Source organism: Elaeis guineensis, chromosome 1, assembly GCF_000442705.2.
Source record: "Elaeis guineensis isolate ETL-2024a chromosome 1, EG11, whole genome shotgun sequence".
Classification (NCBI taxonomy): domain Eukaryota; kingdom Viridiplantae; phylum Streptophyta; class Magnoliopsida; order Arecales; family Arecaceae; genus Elaeis; species Elaeis guineensis.
This window is the reverse complement of record NC_025993.2, coordinates 113,598,302-113,613,779: the sequence shown is the minus strand read 5'-3', so window position 1 is coordinate 113,613,779 and position 15,478 is coordinate 113,598,302. Positions and strand designations below refer to the sequence as shown.

The 15,478-nt window shown below is 38.2% G+C and overlaps 1 protein-coding gene across 1 annotated transcript; it reads left to right on the top strand.

The window, feature by feature from the left end:
* Positions 1-567: 567 nt before the first annotated feature.
* On the top strand, positions 568-14,693 carry LOC105038619 (probable diaminopimelate decarboxylase, chloroplastic). Its single transcript, XM_010914482.4, has 8 exons — positions 568-1,167; positions 1,926-2,100; positions 3,632-3,781; positions 6,859-7,020; positions 7,287-7,472; positions 13,813-13,935; positions 14,026-14,115; positions 14,224-14,693. Exons 1-8 carry the CDS (start codon positions 677-679, stop codon positions 14,299-14,301), a joined length of 1,455 nt encoding a protein of 484 aa, XP_010912784.1. The 5' UTR covers positions 568-676; the 3' UTR covers positions 14,302-14,693.
* Positions 14,694-15,478: the final 785 nt, after the last annotated feature.

The window sequence follows — 15,478 nt, the reverse complement described above, 5'->3', positions numbered from 1 at the left end:
TCTAATTCAAAGTGTACTAAAATTATAATAATAAATTCATATTGATGAATATAAGATATAGGATCTTATGAATCAATGTACAGCATGTTTAGTTGGAGGATTTTGGTTTTGAAATAGAAATAAGTAATTTTTATTTCAATTATTTGATTGAAGGGAGTTTTATTCACGTTCAGATTTTAAGAGCATACCAGAATATCTCAATTCTATAAAATTCGATCTCTATTTTTTCTTAATATTTAGATTTCATTTTAATTTTGATCGAAAATCAAATAGGTCAAAAATATAATCATTCTAATTCACATTTCAATCCATTTTGATTTCAATTTTAACTTTAAATTAGGTCCTCTCTCTATATATTTAATATCATTATAGGATGCCTTTAAGCAATTTCTGTTGAACACACTGGTACGAGATTGAGCCAACTTTGGTCTGGTTGGATGCACTTTTACCAGATTTGGCGCATGGTTCCAAATTAAACACGGGCTATAGATCCTGATGTTCTGGTCTCCATGTCAAACCTTTAGTCAAATTGACTCAGTGGGCACAAAGTTTGGGCCTGGACAGTAGCCTAGCAAAAATATGCCCCAAAAACCCTAAACCCCAACGCTCATCGTTCCATTAATTTCCCTTGCCCACCACCGAGGCAGCTCCCGTCCCACGCTTCCTTTTCCTAAAAATGGCGGTCGCCCACCTCGTCTGCCGCCCTCTCTCCTGCTCCAAACCCCTCGGAAACCCTAACCCCGCCGCTCCACTCCTCTCCTCCAAGCCCTCCCTCTCCTTCCCAACCCCCTCCCGATGCAGATCTCTAGCTCTCAGGGTGTCCTCCTCCGCCGCCCCGGCCTCCGTGCTGGCGGCCGAGGCCTCGTTCCACCACTGCTTCTCCAAGTCCGCCGACGGCTACCTCTACTGCGAGGGCGTCCGGGTCCAGGACGTCATGGAGGGAGCCGAGAGGAGCCCCTTCTACCTCTACAGCAAGGCCCAGATCACCCGCAACTTCGACGCCTACCGGGAGGCCCTCGAGGGGCTGCGCTCGATCGTTGGGTACGCCATCAAGGCCAACAACAACCTCAAGATCCTGGAGCACCTCAGGGGACTCGGGTGCGGCGCCGTGCTCGTCAGCGGGAACGAGCTCAGGCTTGCCCTCCGTGCCGGCTTTGACCCTACCAGGTGAAGCCTTAACATTTCTTCCTCTCTTCTCCCTGAGCTCACTTTAACTCTTTAAGAAAGATTGCAGCTCTTTGATTGGCTTCCTGCTTGTCGCAGTAAATGCTTTGATTTATTTATGGTAAGAAGTCCCCTTCCCCCCAACATCTGAAGAGCAATAAAAATTATAGTTTTATGGTTTTTGTCGTTGTTTCCATCTAGTGACAACACTTGTTAAAATATTATAGGGTCAAATTGTTTCTAGTTGTAGATTTCTTGTACAATATCCCTTCGTGACTGAGAAGAATAAAAACCAGCTCATAATTCCATCAGTTGTTAGAATGGCAATGACTCATTAATGATGTCAATCAGTTATGTTCACTTCCTTATTTCTATCCTCACCCTTGGAGGTAATCAGTGGTGGTAAGCAGCCTCATGGGTCATACATCTGATTGTCATTACATTGTTATACTTGAATGAGATATCTGAGGTTTATTCTTCAAATTGCCTTTAGGCTTACTCCTCAAATATTCACGCTGGATCTCTTCTTTCCACTTTTTCCTATTAAAGCAATACCTGTATTTTTTTCTGTCTTGCCATGTAGTGATACGTGGCCCTGGTGGCGAGCTGTAAGTGTATCTTTTTGGTCTAGTACCCCGAATAATAGCATATATGTTTGGGTTGTTATAGCTCTATAATCATCTAGGTTTTGTTTTACATGATCATCTTTGCTCACCGTTCATGCAATGTTTAATGTTTTCAGTTGGTATTTTGAAGACCAGGTGTATATTCAATGGAAACGGGAAGATTGTGGAGGACCTTGTATTAGCTGCCGAAAATGGTGTATTTGTTAATGTTGACAGTGAATTTGACTTGGAAAACATTGTGACTGCAGCAAGAGTTGTGGGAAAGAAAGTTCCAGTTTTACTTAGAATAAACCCAGATGTTGATCCACAGGTATGATGTTGCCATTCAGTTATATCTATTATGATGTATAAAGTGTGCTTGCTACATGATATTCATGTTTATTATATTAATAGAATGATGTGCATAACAAATATAATTGTGGCAATAGTTATCCAGCATTCTGTCGTCCAGTGGATTGGATTTGGGAGACTGTTAATCTCAATGCTGTTCGTACATAGCAAGGATGGAATGGTTCCAGAACCTTTTTGTCTCTCTAGTCACATCTTTCATCCAAATTTATTTAGTACCTCCATATTGAATTTATCACGCGAACCCATTTCCTATTCTTTTGACCTTCTGTCTTTCTTGTGTGGAGCTATAATTCTGCGACCTGTTCTCATTTACTTTAGTCTATGTTGTGTACATAAACTTCCTTTAGTTTTATCCACTTAAACATAGTTTTCTAGATGCAGACGCTTTTAATTTATTCGATTGATATGCTGACATTGTTTTATTATATCTTAATTGTTTGTTTAATATGACTGTATTATATAGGAAAATGGCCTCAAAGCACATGTTTTCTAATTATACTCCAGGCTTTCCTATTCATGCTGCCTCTGCAGTATGTGTTTAATCAAGTCCCCAACTGTACTCCCAATGGACAAGCACTACAGGTCTGTAGTGCTAGTTACCATAGTAAATATGTGATAATAATGCAACGGTCTAGAAGCTTATCACAGGTTCATCCATAAATCTAACTCAACTCTCCCCACCTATGGGTAACGGATTTTGGATAACAAAAAGATCTTCCCGAGTTGTTTTGTTGCCACTGACTGTTCTATGTCCAGAAATTCACTTAATTTGCATGACATTTAGCTCCTTTCTTATGCTGCTTTCTAAATCATCTCCTGAAGCTTTCATCAATTTTCTCAGGTTTTTGCTTCTTATATTGCCCTTAAACAGTATGCTATCTGCAAGTTGGACTATCTCAGACATCCTCCTACATGCCACTCCTTATCCATCAACTTATCTCGAGCTAATGAAGAATCAAAAAAGGCTTATCACTGACTTTTAGTCAACACTGGCCACAAAGCTGAGTATCCTACAATATTAAGTTTCTAAGGTACATCCTTTTTGTCTGATCTTATACTTTAGTGCCCATTGAATCATCCATCCTTGTACTCTGTTATATGCTTTCCTGAAATCATGTGCTAGTGCATGTTTATTAATGAAAAAATTGGCCTCTTGTGATATTCTTTATGCTAGAATCTAGGACAGGTGTGGAAAGGCAATACTAATAAAACTTGGTGAATTGAGTAAATCATAACATGCAAGTTCATGGATTAAGTGAGATTCTCATACAGTGAAAGAAAGCCAATTCAGTTGGAGGACTGGAACCAATATCAGAACTTAGGATAATGAAATTTATAAAAATTATAGTTCTTATTTATCACTGTAACAAGTGTTGGCCCAGCTTGTTTGTCTTTGACTTACGTTTGAAGCATACATTTGTTTGCGATTCAGGCAGAAGTCTGTGACTACTTACACACTTAAATTTGTCTATTCTTACTATTTATTGTAGGTCCATCCTTATGTTGCCACTGGAAACAAGACTTCCAAATTTGGTATTCGCAATGAGAATTTACACTGGTTTCTAAATGCTATTAAGTCATACTCAAATGAAATCAAGCTTGTTGGAGCCCACTGTCATTTGGGATCGACGATCACAAAGGTACCTATTCACTTTGCTGAATCTTCTGACATGTTTTTTTTTTCCTCATTCTGATTGACTTCTAAATGGATTGAAAACCCAAAAGAACTTCAAACTTTGTTTTCCAAAATTACGTGCTAAAGGGTACTCCAGATGAAACGTTAACTTGACAATCAAACCTACTTCTTTATTCCGCTGCACCAATTATAGATTTTGCATAATAGGAAAAGTTTTGATCATGTCTTCTGTAGTTTTGTTACAAAAATATTACAAATATATAACTGATTGGATATATAAATTTACTAGTACAGAGGAGTTGTATGAGCATAAAGTTTATGTTTCATGTTACAATTGTATGCATTTTATCTTGATTCATCTTTATTCTCTTTGATTCCTTATGATATTGAGTGTGCATATGCATTGACGAAAAAGAAAGGATAGGTTTATTGCATTAGATTCTGAAAAAATGAATGGTTTTCACTTGCAATACATGTAACAAGGTCTGCGGAATTGGTATTGGGACCTGTGCTGGTCGGCTGACGGCACAAGTTGGTACAGGTTTGTATCAGATCGGACCAGTGCGAATCAACACAAAAGTGAAGAAAGGAATGGGGGAGGAGGAAAAGAGAGAGAGGGGAGGGGGAGGGAGGGAGGAGACGCTGGCAGGGTGGCCACAGGTAGGCCATGGATGCGCTTGGAAGGCCACCAAAGCCTACGATTCCTCTACGAGGGAAAGAAAAGAAGGGAGGAAAAGTTGGCAGAAAGGTCGTCAAAGGGCCTCCGACTAGCCACCGTAGTTGTCGAATGGTGACATCACGGCCTGCAACTCTACGGACGTGAAACAAGGGTGATTATCTGTTTCATGATGTTTTTTAAAAAAGTCCGACCACACTAAAGTCGGCAACAGGTTTGCTGGCTTCACTATTCATCATTATTTTTTTTTAAAAAAAGCAGATCAACAGGAATGGTTTTCCATATTCTGCTGCAGCTCTGCCATGCCTTTTCTACCGTCTGGTGGCCACGACGCCTTCTGGATGTGCCTTCTTTCGGTACCCTTGCTCCCCTTCTTTCTCTCTATCTATCTCCCTCGATTAAACACCCTATCGGGCGATACGGAACTGCAGAAGCTTTCATGGCCCTTCGATGGCCTCGGCGGGCCACCATCGGCCCTACAGAGGCGTCGTCCCCTCTTTTCCTCCCCTCCTCTCTCTCTCTTTCTCTCTTTTCTTCTCCCTCATCTGGTGTTCCGATTTGAAAGACCGAACCATCCCGATTTGCAGCTGGTACGGCTCGGAACGCCCAAAACCGTCCAGTTTGGGATGGTTCAATGAACCATGCATGTAATACTTGGATTACTATAGTTTAGTGTTCTTTTTAGTGGGATAAGACCTTTGTCTGCCGACTGCTATATCCTGCTTTAATGTTTGAAAATCTTTGATGCAGTATTGTAATTGAAGAAATAAATAAAAGAGACAAGAAAAGGTTGTTAAGTAGCTTGTGCTAAAATTTATTTGTTAAGCCGTTATTGTAACTTCCTTGATTGCTAAAAATAAGGTGGCCAATGTAGGCAACTTGCATTCTGAAAGAATATTTTTAGCTTAGAGAACACATGATATTAATAGAAATTCAGATTCCTATGGATTCCCATGTAAAAAGATGCCCAGACCATTGCAATATAGCTACCTATAGGATTCTGTTTCTATTTCTTAAATTGAAACATTTTAATGCTATTCCTAATCAGAATAATACACATTCCATTAACATATAACTAAGTTGGGACTTTTAGATGCTATTCCTTGTCTGGATAAGACTTTTAAGAAAAACACAATGTAACATAAGTATTCTAAAGGATTTACAGCATGAAGGAGATTGCCACATGTCGTGATGACATTTTACCTTTTGAACTTGTCAGAATGACTGGGCTTGTATCTCTTCTTAAAAGTTATGATTAAAGCTTTTCATCATCCAAGATCTATATTCCCATCCTTTTATTTCTATAATTTCTTAATTTTCTCTATAGATTTCTAATGGTACCACTCACATTGATCTCTCACAGAGAAAAGGTTACTATAGATTCTAGAGTATGCAGTGTGAAATGATTTTCCATTTCCCACCAATGTGAGGTACCACAAGGTGATGCTGGCTGTGTGCGGGAAGACTAGGAGTTGGATACCTCCTGTATGTAGTTACTATGGATATATTTCCCTCTTTTGCTTTTGTTTTCTAGTGACTCAATTAGTAGTCTATTTTCATGCCAATGGATGGCCACAAGGTGATGCTGGCTGTGCGCGGGAAGACTAGGAGTTGGATACCTCCTGTATGTACTTACTATGGATATATTTTCATGCCAATGGATGGTTAAGTTCTACATTGCCTTTATACTATTTCTTTTCTGTGTAAGCAACTTTCAGTATGGAGCCAATCTGACAAACTCCATGCTAGGAGATGGTTTTCAGTAGCAAAACATATGAATCACCAATATAGTTTATTTTAAGGTCAATGGACAGTAATTTTTATAGATATCACTTCTCTGGTTGGACTGGTACATTTAATTTTTGATTCTATAACAAATTAACAAGCACCAATTGGAGACTGGACTGCAGGTTTTGTCATGTAAATTATTCTACTAAATACTAGAGTAGGATGCACCAATTGTCTTTGTAGTATTTGTCTCTTAACTTATGTCACTTTGTAATAAGTTGTTCTTATGGATATATCTGATATATTTATGGTTCATTTTGATAAATTAACTTAATATCTCTATGAACTTGATGAACGTCCTTTGATGCCTAGGGTGTATCTGATTTCTTTCTTTATTAAAGTTTCATATATTAGCGAACCACCCTTGTGCTCTTTTATTTTGTTCATGGAACATTCATTAACAGAAATTGCATATGATCTAAAACCTATTTTGCTGGAGAACAATTGAATGATCCTGAGCAAGTGTGACACATTGCAATTAGCAGGAGCTTAGACTATTGCAAACTAGCAAGTTATTTTCTCATAAACAAATGACCAAGAATGTGCGAAGATTAACTTATGGGTACAGCATGGAATCCTGATCATTGAACTATAAGGAGCTATTCTTGTTTTGGTAGGTGGACATATTCAGAGATGCTGCAGTTCTGATGGTGAATTACATTGATCAAATTCGCGCGCAAGGTTTTGAACTAGAATATCTGAACATTGGAGGTGGTTTGGGGATAGATTACTATCATACTGGCACGGTCCTTCCAGCACCCATGGATCTCATCAATACTGTAAGTTTAACATATGTGCTAATTTCCTTTTACATGCTCTGGTGGCAATAGTATATTTGATTATTTGTGATAGACATCATGGTCAGCAAGTTCTTCAGCATAGGTGGTTTTAAAAATGTAATCATGCATTTTCTGGCATGATTGTTGGCATCAAATTCTTATAGACTGACACATGCATTCATTCATGAACTTACACTCTCATGCACACTGAACCATGTTTCTCCAATTATTTCTTTGTAGTTTACTGACTTGGCATGTACATATAGGTACGTGAGTTGGTCCTTTCTCGAGATCTGACTCTCATTATTGAACCTGGAAGATCGCTTATTGCTAATACTTGCTGCTTGGTTAATCGGGTGACTGGTGTTAAAACGAATGGGACAAAAAAATTTATAGTGATTGATGGCAGCATGGCAGAGCTCATTCGGCCTAGCCTCCATGGAGCATATCAGGTACATCGTGCATGTTATCTAACTATTGACGGGTTGCCTGCTTATTATATGCCTATAAGATTACAAAGTGAGTTACAGCAGGGTATTTGTGATTAAATAGTTCACAAATCTGCTTACTTCTGAAGAATGTGTATTCAATTTGAAAAATTTATGTTATGTTCCTGCTAAAGATTGACTGCATCCTGTTGCGGGAGAATTAATGGATGATATCTGTTGTTAGTCTTTTTATTCTTTTTATTTTTGGAAGTAATATTTATATATATATAATCTGGACCAAAGTTTCCTGTACCGGTACCGAATGGCGTGCCGGTGCTGGTCCGATACGATACCGATACCATACCATTACCGACACACGGTATGCCAAAGCGTACCGGTTCGGTATCGGTATACAATTTTTTTTTTCGATTTTCAAATTTTTTTTTTGAATGTTGAAGTTAATAATTGATAAATACAACCTCAAAATGGTATTATATTGCATATTATTGACATATTTGGGTTGAATTTGGAGTTAGGTAGCGGTACAAAGACTCTTGATCCAAAATTTCAAACATATATTTATTTACATTATATTTTAACTATGTCATCTTAAAACTAAAGAAAAAATATATAAAATATGCATTAAAATGTATTTAAATATTTAAGTACAAAGCGTAATAACTGATATACGAACCTCAAGATGTACTCTGCATTTAATTTTTTATCGAGTGTCTGTGATGCTCGTAGATGTCTGGATCATTAACATAATCTAGAGGGATATCAGTCCAACCCTCTAGCCAAGCTGCATCGTACTCTCGAATATTCATCCCATAAGGCATCCTCTCTGGATTGTAAGACATCTCAGATCTCTCACTAAAACTCTGACTCTGAGAAGTATCCTCCGGATGATGGTACGGTTGTGGAGGAGTCCATCCAAATATGTTAGTAGCAAAATCTGATTCGTAAGATGCTCCAGGCTGTATAGAATAGTAATCACTAGAAGATGATGCCTCGGATGCACCATATGCATATGGATTATAAGGTGGCTGCGGATAATAAGATCCATAATGCGAGGATGATGCAGATACATCCATGGACCCTACTTCACGTGCAAGATCATTCGCAGCTGCATCATATGCTGGACGACCTTTAGGAATCCGTTGTCTATATGAAATCGGCTCCCCACAGTCTCTACCGACTCGTCCACCATGATCTCTATCCTCTGTGACATGTGTAAACTGAGACTCGTCGATGAATCGAATGTCATTCTGTGGCTGTCTCATAAACAGTGATCTTCTATCCTCTAGTTCCTCCTTGATCATCAGATCCATGGCTACTACTATCAGTATCATCATCACTCTCCCTGGTGTCCGTATTTGAGCCAGATAGCTCCTGTACTTTCGAGAGTGGTGCACGTACAACTGTCTTTTTCTTTTCCCTCTTGTGCCTCTTTGTGATTGAGTTTTTTGTGATTGGGAGGATGGATGCCTTCTTGCTGGCATTGGGAGGATCGTCTATACATCTCTCGCTCGAATCTCTGGGAAGATGTATCGGACAGCGAGTTATGTGATGAATGAGTCCCTTGTGTCCCCTCAGGCTATGGCTGATCAGTTGGAACCTTATGTAGAATATTTTTTTTTGCTCGTTGCTCTGGATCCATCCTGATCTCCCTCGCCACCACACTGACTGATCGTAGAGGGGATCCCGGCTCATCAAGCTCTGGCTCCTGCTGCTGATCTGCAAGCCATCCGATGATTGGATCGTCGTCCTCGTCGGCATAATCATCCAGCATCGGATCAGTGTACTTTAATTGAACTTCCTCCTGAATGCATTTTAGCCTCAACCTCAGATTGTAGTGAACATATATAAGATCGTCGAGGCATTTTTGTGTCAGACGATTTTTCTGTTTGCTGTGGATAAAGGCGAAAGTGGATCAATTACGCTCACAGCCACTAGCAAAGATCGTCCTCGTCGTTTGGACAGTCATATGTCTCAAATTTTCTACTGATGTTCCAAAATGAATCCACCATTCAGTTGCAAAAGCAAAATGACATATCAAATTTATGATATTATTAAGTAAAATTACATATCAATCTATGTTGCTCATTATTAATATGTAATTTATCTGGATTCATCTATTTTTTGCTTACGACAGCTGATGGAACTCTAAAACTGTGTGATCTCTCTCTAAACTATTTCGTCTGAAATAAAATATATTTATTATTTATAAATATATCAGATCGAATTCAGTTGAATAATTATATCTGTTTTAAACTAGCATATCTCTTGCAGACACAACGATGCGATTTTTGGATCGAGCACTATCTTATATATGACATTGCGAAAAGCAACAAAAAGCTCGCTGTCCATATCTATCTCCAGAATGATATACTGAAATCTCGGATTCAAATAATAAGCTGCAGATAAATTTCAAGACTGATTAAGATACTTTTATTTTCATGCTTCGAAAAAATATTTTAAAACATTCTTGAATCCAAACTTACCAGCTAGATGCAAATCTCTACCCATTTGATAGTTCCAACGGTGCTCAATGATATTAATGAATTCTTGAGCATGCTTGGGATCATTCTCACTGATCTGTTTCTTTGCCCTCTCCATCATGTAATATAGGAGCCCATCTAGGGGTATCTCTCACTGTCCACAGCGCAAAGCACCTCATATAAAGGCTTGATAGCCTTCACTACCTTTTCAGCCGCTGCCAAAATGACTGACTCGTTACCAAGTTCTCCACATGACTTCCATCAGTGTCGGCTCTCGCTTATCTGTTCTCCGTCACTCAGCACTGACAAACATCTGACGTAGGGCTGCTTTCTTCTGAAGAAGACTATAAGTGCTATGTAGTTGGTAGTAAATCGTGTGATACCCGATCGTAAGATCTCCTCCCCAGTATACGTCCGCATCAATGAAAGAATCCATGTGTGATTGTAAATAAATCTAGTAATGGTCTGGACAATCTCCACTACCTGCTGCACCCTGCAAATCTTTCCAATATCCATCAATATAAGATCAATGCAATGTGCAGCACATGGGGTCCAGTATATCTGCGGTCGTTGCTCCATCAGCAACTCTCTGGCAGCCTTATATTATGGTCCATTATCTGTGATGACATGCACAATATGCTGCTCACCCACTGAATCAATCACCTCCTTCATCAGACTAAAGATATATGTGGCATCGTGCATCTTATCTGAAGCATCAATTGATTTGTGAAAAAATATTTTTTCATCATAGTATGTCAAAAAATTAATGATGCTCCATCTAGTAGGACCTGTCCAACCATCACACATCACTGTCAGACCGTATGTAGGCTATTTATTTTTGTAAGAAACAATCCATTTCTGCAAATCCTCCTTGTTGCTGTCAAGAAGCTGACCATAGATGTTCTTAGGTCCTGGAAGATCTACACCCTGGCCGGCAGTTTCTATGGCTGAAATAGCAGATCGGTAGTAAGGATTGGCTGCTGTATTTGTTGGAATATGGCTGAAATAAAACTATGATCCAATAGCTCGTCACATATCATTCTTCTTATCTTTTTTCAGCATACTGTCAATTTTCTGCTGCTTTGAATTTTTGTTGGGCAAAGCATGTGGATCCAAATCCTGAATGCTGGCTCCTATTGGAATATCTCTGGAGGACCTCCTACTGCCAAAAGCTCCCAACAAAAAAGACATGCTGCGTTTGCTTCCTCTACCACCAGGCTCTCTGACTGAGCTAGTCCTCCTTAACTTGAATTTTCTCCCACCAGTTGCTGATCCAGACCCTGATTCGTAGCATGATGGTCCGAATCGCTTTCTGTATCAGACCATCTCCTCATGCCGGTACTGATCTGTCAAACTCGCCTGAATGGCAGCCTCAATCCGTGCCTCCTCATCATCTGAAGCAGAAACCTCCTCTGACTCTCTAGAGTAATAAGAAGGTGGTTCTGCAGCTCGACGGTCTACTTTGGTCCTTTTCTGCTTTGTCCTTTCCTTCGCTACTTTCGAATTAGCAAAGTACTTTTTCATCAATTGTCGGACCTCTTGCGGATATTTTCGATACATGGATACATCAAGATAACCACCAGCCATGTGCTGCTTCAACCTAGTCACCCCTCCTCCCTTGAATTCTATGTTGCACCATTTATATCTCTAATGATGCCGAGCCGAGAGCATCTCGTCATAATCCCAACCGATGTCACGCTCTAGATCTTTCTTCTTACTCATTTCTGCAAGTATAACAAAATACTAATATTTTGAATTAACTGTAATATAACATTAATTACATATATTTTTTATTTGATAATATTTTTTACTATTTAAATATTTATAAAAAAATTTCAAAAAAAATCTTAAGTTAGATTCAAAATTTTCAATTATTTTGAATCATTCTAAACATTATTCTCAATTTCAAAACTAACTTTGATTTTTTATTTTTTTTATTTTTTTAATAATTTTTATATAAATAAATATATACTATAAAATATCTGATTAATTAAAGTAAACAAACGTCGTGTTCTAAATTTTTTTCTTATAAATATATGCAAGTATAACAAAACATGATAGTTTAATGATAATTAAAATAATTATGTATAATTTTAAAATAATTTTAATAATTATTTTAAAATTTATAAATTCAAAATAAATATGTTATATGCTTCAAATAATATTTTTAAATTAACTAAAATATAACACTATTTTTATATATTTTTTATTTTATAATTAATTTTTTATTTAAATAATTAAAAAAAATATTTTTAAATTTCAAATATTTCAAAAAAATTTTGAGATTAGATTTAAGTAGCTTGAATTATTCTAAACATGATTCTCAAATTTTGATTTTTTTCCTTAAATTTATTTTTTATTAATTTTTAAATGAATAAATATATAAAAATATTTAAAATATATATAATTAACAAAAATTAACAATTTTGGTGTCATTGTGTAGATCTTCCAAAGATCTATCACATATAATTAAATCATACCAAAATCATAAGATTTTGGCATGATTTTCTCCTATTTTCATTTTACCTCATTTTTATCCTATTTCTAACAACAAAAACAAAAAAAAAATACTAACAAGATAACAGATTATCTTACCTCTGGCCAAAGATCAGCCTCTTCTCAAATCACTCCTTCAATTTTATGAAATTTTGCCTTCTTTTTTAATTTTTTGGAGGTCTCAACGAAACCGTTGAGACCAAGGTTACCCACGGCCACAGGTGTTCTCAGAGAACTCTCAGAGAATATCGAAGGCCTGGTGCTTATTAAAGCACTGGACCCTCCCCCCTCCATGTGAAGTGGGCCACGCCCATTTCTCTCCCCCCTCCTTAAGCACCAGGCCCTCCCCCCCCCCAACCACGTGAAAAGGTTCCCACCTTCCCCCCTCCCCCCTCCCTCATGTGAAATGGTCTCTCGAGCAGTACGGTTCGGTTCATCTTGAACCAACGATGAACTGAGCTATACCGCCCGGTTCCGGGCGGTATGGGCCCGAATCGCACAGAATCAGATGGTTCGGTGCGGTTCGGGGTCGTTTTTCGAAAAACAGGCCCGAACCGGACCGGTAAGGGATCGGTGCGGCTCGGTATGCCCCGTACCGGGCGGTTCGGCCCGATACGGCAAACCCTGATCTGGACCGTATATTTTCTCTGCTTTTTTCATGTGAAATTATTGGGGAATGCACACATAACTCGGGGAAAAATGGAAAACACAATGCTCATTTCCTATCTGACGAACTCTGTGTATTTGTGTTAAATGTGCACCTGTCATTGAGAAACTTTTAGATGTTGATAATACTAATAGAGGAATGTTTCTGGACTCTGACCTATTTTTTACATACCTTTGAACCCACAATTTTAATCTTCATAACACAGCATAAGAATATCTGGTTTTTGCCGTTGTCTGCTACATTATATAGTTATTGAACAAACCATTTATCTAGGCAATCAATGTGTAGGGTTTGAGCCAGACACACTTCTGCATGCGTGCACCTTGCTTTTTGGCAGATTTGTTGGACATACAATCTGAGACCAAGTCAGACCTAATTAAAATTCTTCATTTATTTCTAAATGCTGAAGGACCTTCACTCTCCAACTTTTATTGATTGGAAAAGCACATGCTTGTTGAACAGGGAAAACAACATTGACCTTTTACTTAGCTTTATTGTACAGGTCACATTTCATACTTGTTTAGTGGGAAACTTTTTAACTTGCATCTTTATATAATAAAAAGAATAATTTACATGGATGACAAGTTTTTTGGCACTATACTATGATCTTATATCTGCAGAAAACAAAACAACCAATCTGCAATACTATCACCGATGCTCTTTTCACGGCTGATAATATGTCTTTCTGATTGTGCTGCAGCACATAGAGCTGGTCTCTCCTTCCCTTCCAGATGCAGAAGTTTCGACCTTTGATGTGGTTGGACCTGTCTGTGAGTCTGCTGACTTCTTAGGGAAAGATAGAGAGCTTCCAACACCAGCCAAGGTTCTCTCTCTTCTAATAGTGTCTATTCCTTCTCCTTGTGCTGGTCAAGTCTTTTCTTCATTTACCAAATGGAGGTTAATGCACTTTCAGGGAGCTGGCTTGGTGGTTCATGATGCTGGTGCGTACTGCATGAGCATGGCTTCAACATATAATCTTAAAATGCGCCCTCCTGAATACTGGGTGGGAAATTTGTATCTCACAAGTAGTTTTTTAATCTCTTCTTAGCGCATGCACATTTCATCAATTATTAGAACATCTAAGACTATCATTACTTTGCTTACTTTATAGGTGGACAATGGATCAGTGGTGAAAATTAGGCATGGGGAGACTTTTGAGGAATTTGTAAAGTTTTTTGATGGTCTCTAATTCTTAAGTCACAGCCATTTTGTTTAACTGAACTGTAAGTTTGCTCTTGTAATTTGCTAAATTACCGGTGTCTGCTCAGTATCTGTCGTTGATTATTGCAAACATCGGAGAAGGTAAGCAACATCAGCGGAAGGATAAATGAATGTATGCTTTACAATCTATTGTAGATACAGATATATCTGCAGTGGTAACAGCATCAACATATCAGTCCTGAAGTGCATGCATGGACTTCCACAACTTGACTGTCGAGAAGGTTAAAAAGATCAGGTAATTGTTTTCAAGTGCTCAAAGCGTTTACACCTGCAAAGAGTAAATCACGTTAGTTGGATGGTGCTGTTGACATTGTACATTAAGGATGATATTTGGGTTTGAAATGCATTTCCTTCGAACAAGACAGTTCGTTAGTTAAGAAATCCCTTTTATTTTTATTTTGCTGAGTACTTATTTGTTAATTATGTTGGGGCTTGGGTGGGGGTACATGTAAGGCCAAGCTAACAATGAAAACATACAATCTAGCAATGAAAACATACAAACAAGGATGTCAAAACTTTACAACCTGAAAGAACCCAGCCCATAAACATCAACTGCTAAAAAGCCTTGCAAGGTCAGAAGGAATAAGATCACCAAATTCCCAGTCCAACATCAGCGTGAAGAGCAGCAGAAGCTAACCAATTGGATGTTCTATTCCCTTGTCAGTAGACGTGTGAAACTTTAACAGCCCAACGACCTTGTGAGATGCAAAATATCCAACAAAACAGGATGCAAATGCTTAGAACACTTAAGATTTTGAATCCACTGAATAACCACAGAAGAGTGACCTTCAATCCGTATCTGAGAAACTTGAAATTGAAAAACTGCAAACTGTAACTCCTCCAAGGCTCCAACTAATTCAGCGAATGGAACTAAAGAACGCTTAAGCTTTTGACCACCTTCATCAAGCATAGATCCTCTATGATCCGAAGTAACATAGCTTGCAGCAGCGGAAGAGCCTATACTGTACCTTTAAAATTCACTTTTAGCACACCAGGGGTTGGGGTTAACCATGTAACAATTTGGTAAGCTTTGTTGTATTGTTTGGGGCTTTCTGCCGGAATATGTGGTACAGGAGAATTTTTTTTTTTTTTTTTTTTTTTGGCCCTGCATTAGAAGATTTTGTGGTAATGAACATAGATATCTG